An 8,506-nucleotide genomic window follows, 5' to 3' on the forward strand; every position below is an offset into this window, starting at 1 on the left:
AGATAATTAATTGAAATGCATATCTCTACGGTTGAATATTTTTCGTTAAACAGTTTTGACCATTTAAGCAGTAAAATTCTAGATAAATGATGAAGTGCGAACAATAACATTCGTGCTCTAATTAAGCAAAAAATAAAAATTTCAGCCAAATGTTTTTAAAGTGTAACAAGGTATTGATTACAAGCGTGCCTTTTTATTAAATATAGTATTCTTTATAGTTTTTCTGAATTGTATTATAATTTTAAGTAGGTACCGCTTATACATTTTCATTAGTTTTATGCTATTCTTAACAATAGAGCGCCATCTTGGCACATAAAACGCCGATGAAACAGTTTTAGCATTCGCATTCTTGTTTAAGTCGTCTTAGTCGTTAGTTGATTGTTAATCAGTCTACACACTTAAAAAAAAAACAAAAATGGTAAATCTCATTAATATTTTTTAATTGTTATGAAATAATTCAATGTTGCTTGGTGAAAAATTTTCTTTTATATTCAAGTGAATTTATTTTAATTCGTGAAAATTAAAATATTTATTGTGTGAAATTTATTGGATATTTTCGTGTCTTTTATGGAAATTCTAATTTACAACAATTATTAAAGAGTATTGATTATGGTTTGCATTCTTGATAAATTGATCAATTTGGAGTTTTTTTTTATTGGGCTTTTGATTCCTATTCCTCGACATTTTAATTTTTTAACCATGTTTTTTTTTTATTAAAAAAAAAAATTGTTGTGTTTTTAATGAGTCAACGATAAGTTTAGTTCTGGAATTTCATATAAAATGATTTATGAAAATTTTTTAAAGAAATTATCAAAAGTAAAAAGATTTCTGAAATATTTTATAAATTTAAAAAAAATATTTTTTTTTTTTTGATAAAAATTAAGAATTTTTTAAAATAAGAATTTCATTCTACAAAATAGGAAACTTTTAAGGCTGTTAAAAAATTCGAAGAACTATAAATTTTTGAATGATTTTTAGTACATTATTGTATTAACAATCGTCAGTTATGACGCTTAATTTATGGGATATAAAATTTATAAATTTAAATTTTTCAAAAATAAACTAATAAGGTTCTGATCGAAAATTCTCACTTCATCGAATAATTTTACATATATTTTTCGAAAAAAAAAACAAAAAAACAAAAAAATAGGAAACTTATTTCCAAAAAATTTGCTCTTTGGAAAAATTAGATTACTTAAAATTAATAAATTCTGATTTTTAATTTTTTTGTAATTTGCCAAACATTTTTAAAAAACATGATCCAATGTCACAGAAAAAATCTTGATCCTAATGGCTTTTTCGAAAGTTGTAGAATTTTGTAAAATGACTGTGTCTATTGTACCTTAAATGTTTTCAATTTTCAAAAATTTCTTATTAAAACTCGTTAATCATAAAACAAAACTTTAACTATAATACCGATTGGAACGACATTAATGGAATCAATAACTAAAGAAAAAAAAACCATTAAAATCGATTTTTTTAGTTTTGTTGATAAATTTGCATAGCAAATTTTCCAGCTGCAAAATATTAAATAATCAATTTTCCATTAAATTTATAATTTAGTAAATCCGATTTTTCAAGTTTTTTGGAGTATTGTATTAAAAATCACTTTAGCCAAGCTTCAGAAAATTCTGTTTTCACTTAAAAAAAACGCTTATCAGGTTTTCAAAATTATGATTAATTTTTAATGTTACTTATTTTTCAGGCCGATCTTCCCCGTGCTGACGTAGAAAGTAAGTAACAAAAAAAAAATTATTTTTTTTTGCAATTTTTTCGTTTGTTTATTAATATTTTTATTTCTAAAATTAAGTTATTTAACAAAGTTATTTCCTCATAATATAACATTTAACATATAATCATAGAATCGTTTTTATAAATAGAATTCGTTGCGTGTGCTTATAAGGAGACGTACGTAACACAGTGATGTATTCATTCGTTATACGATACGGATACGTGCTGAAATAACTTAACATGCTTATAAACGAAATAACTTATTAAGAAACGACCTCATCACAAATCATGTATGCAGTTTAAAAATAAATTTTAAATCTGGGTTGTCCTTAATTATTCTTTTATATAAGTCTTTTTTTTTCTTTGATATAATTTTCTTTAATTTCAAAATTTTTCTTTTGATTGGAATTAATTTTTTTTTTTTTTAAATATTTAAAAAAAGTTTTTGGTCAATTTTGGATGAAATATTTAACTCCCATATTGTTATTTGGTTTTTTGAACTTTACGCCCATTCATCCATTGTTAGTGAAGGTTTCTACAAGGTTATGCTTGATTAACAAACGTAACTAGTGTTTACTTTCACATTTAAGGTAGTACGAGCGCCATTTAAGGCGAGTTTAGACTTGAGGTTGAAATTATTTGTACCTTATTTTCAACTTTGATTTTGAATTTTGTTATAACTTTATGAATGTAGACGAAAAATATGAATTCAATTTTTTGAATACAATTTCTGCCTTGGTTTTCGAAATATCGAAAGCTAAATAATTAAACATTTTCAATTTTCGATATTTTTATTCCAGATATAGAAAAATTTTATTCTTACTTTTCGTCTTATATTGCCAAGTTCTAACATAATTCATTATCAAAATTGAAAAAATATATTTTTTTAAGTTTGTGTCCCCACTACTGTACTCATACATCCTTAATTAGTCGAGCGCAACGGGTTTTTTTCTTTCCATAATTTATTAAGGTTTTAAATTTAATTAAAATAGTTTTTTTTTTTATTTATTAATTTTTTTTTAAATTTCCACCAGCTAGTTTTAGAGAAATCTATGAAAGCATATCATCCATCTACCGTTTTCCCATAATACCAATGTTAAATACGCCTACTTTTGAATTCATTTATTTATTTAAATAATCGGGCAACACGCCCTAAAATTTTCAGAATTGATTTACATTTAGTCCAACTTCATACAAAAAAAAAAAATCAAGCCTTTATCCAAAATTGCCCTGGCGCTCGTACACTAGGGGCGTTGAAACTCGTATACTCTTTTTTAATATTGCCACTAATGGGAGCCTTCTCCTTTATCTTATACAATTTGGTTAAACAAAACAAAATTGAATTCCTATAGCTCATTCTTACCAAGAAAACATATCCCATTCATAAAATAGGTTTGAACAGGATGTTCGGCTTCACACTCCTTGTAACCCCTAATCTGCTAATACCTTATCTTTGCAAATTATATCAATATTTGGCTTGAATTCTTTGGCTTGATTCTTATTTCTGTTTTACAATTTTAGAAGCAACAGCTGTCTTCGAAGTTTATGACTTCGATGGTAGCGGCACCGTCGATGCTATCAATGTAGGTGATATGCTCCGTGCCTTAAACACCAACCCAACTCTTGCAACAATTGAAAAAGTTAGTGGCACCACAAAGAAGGGTGAAAAAAGATTGAAATTGGATGAATTCTTACCAATCTACAGTCAAATCAAAAAAGACAAAGAACAAGGATGCTACGAAGATTTCTTAGAATGTTTGAAATTGTACGACAAAGCTGAAAATGGTCTTATGTTGGCTGGTGAACTCACCCACAATCTTCTTTCCCTTGGTGAAAAACTTACCGAAGCTGAATGTGACGCTATCTGCAAAGATTGCTTAGACCCCGAAGATGAAGATGGCTTCATTCCCTATGCTCGTACGTATTACAGTTTAATTGTAGCTTGGAATTTTTTTCTTATACTACGTGCATGCTTTTGCACTTGGATATAGATCAATTATTTTTGAATAATACTTCTGCCCGCGACTTCAAAAAACTGAGCTGATCTCTACTGATTTAAATATGAAATAGATAGAAGGTGTGTACATTATCTAAGTATAATTAATCGTAAAAAAGAAATTTCTACTTACTTAATTGACTTACGCACTAGAGTTACGAATGATATAAAATAGATTATATGTTCTATGGCTTTTTGTTTGTTTATATCATAGAGATAGATGTCAATACCCTATTCAACTGCCATTACAGTATCACCTATAGTTTTTTGGAGTCGCTAATGAAGTTAATAAAAAATAATAAACGAATGTTTGAACACAATTGTAAATGTCTGTCAGTTTATAGTGTGTTTCAAAATGGCTGTATATGAATAAAATAATTATAGAGAGAGAAATTCTATTGGCAAAATCCTAAGGAGTATTTTGATTATAATAACACGAAATCACTCCGATAATTTCATAATTTGAGACCTATTGAAAGGGGAAAGGTGTAAATATTTCTTCTCGCCTCTGGACGGAAAGTGTCAAAATTTGTCCCACTGGGTTAAACAAAGTTCCCGTTTTCTGCCTGCGTCGAACAGAAAAATTTTATACACATCACGGGAACAAGTAAAGAATAACTGACATTCAATGAACATGAGATCTGAGACATTCTTTACTTTTTCTCCCTAGATGTGTAATATACTATACTATTTCTTTTGCGCTCACTTCTCAAATTAATGATATTTAATTAGTGACAAACATGAGATCAAAACAACTCTAAGGGATTCAAAAAAATTTTTCTCTCTATCACTTTGAGATATTTTGAGACAACTTGTATAGCAGTCTGAGACTATCTTGGCAATTTTCATGAGGTCATCGCCAAACAGCCTCTTATTTTTCTAATTATTGGGAAAATCACTAATAATTTCAAATAGTCGATATGGCAGTCATAATCTGGCTTAAATCTTAGAAAAATAGCTGTGAAATGACTAGAAAACTCCAAGACATTTGAACGGTTTTGTTGTAAATTACTTTGGTTTCTTCATATGCATACTTCTATTTATTAAACGCTTACTGAAATCCAGTTTAAGCTTATTATCGTAGTTCTATTTTAAGCCATTGATTGTCGAATGACAAAATGATTTTCCCAATAGAAGCAGTATAATTTATTGCATAGTTTTTGAATGCTATTTTTTAAAGATTAGTTGTTTATAGATGTAGTAGTTAGTTATCTTTTGACCGAATGCCAACACATAACGTGAAAATTATCAAAGCAACCATTTTGAACCTCCCAAAATAAAGTATTGCCTATTTATTCTACACATAAATTGTGGAAGAGATAAAAATGTTACTCTAAAAAGCTTTTACACTTTTAAAACAAGTGTGTCTTTTTTTTACACATTTTATGTGTGTAATATTAAACGTAGTAGTTTCTATTTTAATTTTTATGTATATTTAAATGCACGAAATGTAAAAGCACTTATTGGAAATTTTGAATGATTAGTAGTTAAAATCGATCAATAAAAATACACAAATACATATTTTAAAATTATTGCAAAAGTGTGAGAACACAAAATAAAACTCATTATTTAAGTCAAATGAGCAATTAACACATATAACAAAAACACATTTATTTTTTCACAGCTTTCCTCAAGAAAATCGTTTCCTAAACCAACAAATACAACACTTCTTATGTAATTGATAAGCGTAGTAGTAAGTAAACAAACAAAAAACAAAACAAACAAAAAATTATCTTAGCTACAGCCGCTGCTTTACTATGGAAAATAACGCAAAAAAATCTATTTTAATTTTTACTTTATTGAAAACCAATAATTTTAATTTCCTTAAAAACTTTTCATAAAATTCATATTCTGCTTCCCTTTCCTATTCCTATTCTGATTCCCATCGTTATTGGAAAACCTGTCCTTTAATACCTTAAATTTGTATTCATAATTACATTCGAACCTCAATAACTCGAATTTCGTAATTTTTTTCATTTTTCTAAACTGTTTGTCCCAATAAATAGAATATTTCAAAATAAAACCTCATATACGTTTGAGAACCCGCTAAAACACCCATAAGTCGAAGTTTTGATTTCATTGTCACCATAAATTTTAATATTTCTATGGTGATAGTGATAATAGGTAATTTTAATATTTTCTGGTTCAATTCTTTTGTTATTATTAGACGTTCCAAACAGTTTATGAGAAAAATCTATAATGAAATTTATCCAAATACTTCACAAACCATATTTCAATTTTTATTTCTAACATTTTCTAGCAAGCAATAATCAGCTCTTCTATGCTTATCAATAATTTTAAAAAAAATTTTTATATTACCAGAATTAATTTAATTTTTAATTTTTTTAGCATTTTTAAGAAAAGTGTGTGACGGCTGGTCAAAACCAGCTCCAAAAGAAAAAGCACCTAAAGCTGAAGAACCAGCCGCCGAATAAAAATACATCTATTATAATTAACAATCAATTAAATGACTCAAAACATTAATGCAACAGTAATTTCATCATCAACTCAACAAAATTTCAAATGTTGCAAAGAATCTGCTGCTAAATTAATTTAAAAAAAAATTACTTTTATTGTTTAAGTTTTAAAATAAAATAAAATAAATTACATTCATTTTTATTTACAAAAAATTTTTATTGTAAGTGTTATTTCCATTTTAATTTTGGATCCTCATTAAAAAAAAAAATCATGTATTATAATTAATTATATATATTTCTTAAGTATTGTAAGTAAAAAACTGTGAAGTGCGTACGAAAATTTTTGTTTCAATATTATTTTTTTCATTTTATTTTTTGTCTTATGTCCTGTGATTTTATTAAGCTTATTTTATTTAATTCCATCTCGAATTGCAGGATTTTAAATAATATATAAAGTTATTCAATAATATATATTAGGAATTTTTGTGGTGTACTTAACTGTTTTTTATGAATGCCACCTTTTGGAGAGAAGGTGTCGAAAAATACATTTAAGAACAGAATTCTTTTAACGGAAATTAGGCAACTCGCTGAAAATCACTTACTCTTGCACAAATACCTATTTTTCTCCCCACTTTCTAAGCAATGAATAATATATGCCAAAATAGTATTAAAATGAAATTACTAAAGACAAATATTTCTGATGTGCTCTCCACAGTGTGACCATTTCAAAAATATCCACCCTTAATGACTCTTGATCTGATGTGATTATTGTTTTGAGTGAACACGTCGATTTAGATATCGAAGGGTAAATTCAAAAATGTTACTTAGAGAATTTTAGATTTCGTCCCCCGACCCCCAGTTACCACAACTTTGAATTTTAAATTTGCACCCCTTACCTTGTTATATCTGCATTCAACCACGATTAAAAAATGAAATCGATCGATTGTTTCTTAAGATAGACTTTGCAGAAGATAGAAGTTATCCACCCTTAATAACTCTTGACCTGATATGATTATTGTTTTGAGTGAAAACACGTTGATTTAGAAATCGGGGCGGAAGTTCAGAAATGGTACTTGGAGAAGTTTAGGTTTCATTCTCCGGCTTCAGCTGCCCCTATTCGTAATGTTTTGTAAATAATAATTTTCATACATTTCATCTTCAACCAAGAGTTCTTAAGGGTGGACACTTTTGAAATGATAGTATATTCGGAATAGAAATGACGTGTATCTTCATAGTATAACTACATAACTTATAAAAACAAACCTCGATTCAATATTCTCTAATAGATTCTGGGATACAATGTGGAATAACCAAAACCTTTTGGTTAATGAATGTCTCAGGTCTTATATTAACATTAATCTTATTTGCTCTTATAAGTCCTTACATTTCTAAAATATAATCGATTTGATAAGCTGGTCAGTGGAACGCTTCACAAAATAATTTTGCTTTGAAAAAACTTGATAAAATGGTAGCATTAATCAAATAAACAAAGGCCTATCATCTCAGATAATATAAGTTTTATTTTCTTAATTTATTTTTGTTTTGGTCGCTTTTAACATCTAGGCCATTAGCCACCGCGGAGAGAATATAAGTATATTCCTTTGCACATTATATGCTTTTGTCCGCTAAAAATAAATCGTATGTATAAGAGTTTCTAATGATTAATCAAGATATGTAAGATAACAAAACACAAAATTATTTTTAATAAAAAATAAGGACTATTATTACTTTTATAAAATAAAATTAGAAAAATTTGGCATTCAATCACGTGACAGCAAACACCAATCAAAAAGGATTTCGTCAAGCCATGGCATCCGCTATGAATGTTGTATACATTTTAATTGAACGAAGCAGCTTATTTGATATATTGGCATACACAAACTGATTATAACTTTCTTACACATAAACGATTGTATGCCAGGTCGTGATGTCATTCTAAACGCCATGACACTCTACAAAGTAAATTTGAATAGGTTTTTAAAAGTGTAAATACATAACGAAAATAGTCTTTTTTTTTAAATAATACTTTTTTGGTGCAAATCAGATAAAAATGCATATTTCACATTTTAAAACTTAAGTATATGACGTACGCACGTGTTCGTCACTTGACCATCAACGCGTTAAACCTTCTCATTAATAATAGCCACGATCTTACCCGATCTGCATGCACAATAATTATGAATAATAACCGAAAACAGGTAAGTGCAGGTAAAATGAAGAATCTTGTAACCTTAAACTTACCAGAGAAACAAATAGGTGAAAAATATTACAAAATATGATTTGTGTGCTAAATACACAAACATACAAATATAATAAAAACACGAACAGGCTACAAATAATTTTACTAACTTACATAGAAAAG

General features: G+C 27.6%; 1 protein-coding gene across 2 annotated transcripts; it reads left to right on the plus strand.

The window, feature by feature from the left end:
* The first annotated feature begins 261 nt into the window (after positions 1-261).
* LOC123291993 (myosin light chain alkali) lies at positions 262-6,279 on the plus strand. 2 transcript variants are annotated; one of them, XM_044872491.1, is made up of 5 exons: positions 263-418; positions 1,706-1,733; positions 3,253-3,648; positions 5,352-5,420; positions 6,077-6,205. In XM_044872491.1, the coding sequence occupies exons 1-4, from the start codon at positions 416-418 to the stop codon at positions 5,375-5,377; spliced, it is 453 nt and encodes a 150-aa protein (XP_044728426.1). In that variant the 5' UTR covers positions 263-415; the 3' UTR covers positions 5,378-5,420; positions 6,077-6,205. The 2 variants fall into 2 exon arrangements, with proteins under 2 accessions (XP_044728425.1, XP_044728426.1); XM_044872490.1 differs by lacking the exon at positions 5,352-5,420 and having other exon boundaries at positions 262-418; positions 6,077-6,279.
* Positions 6,280-8,506: the final 2,227 nt, after the last annotated feature.

The sequence above is a fragment of the Chrysoperla carnea genome, chromosome 2 (assembly GCF_905475395.1).
Source record: "Chrysoperla carnea chromosome 2, inChrCarn1.1, whole genome shotgun sequence".
In the NCBI taxonomy this organism is placed as follows: Eukaryota; Metazoa; Arthropoda; class Insecta; order Neuroptera; family Chrysopidae; genus Chrysoperla; species Chrysoperla carnea.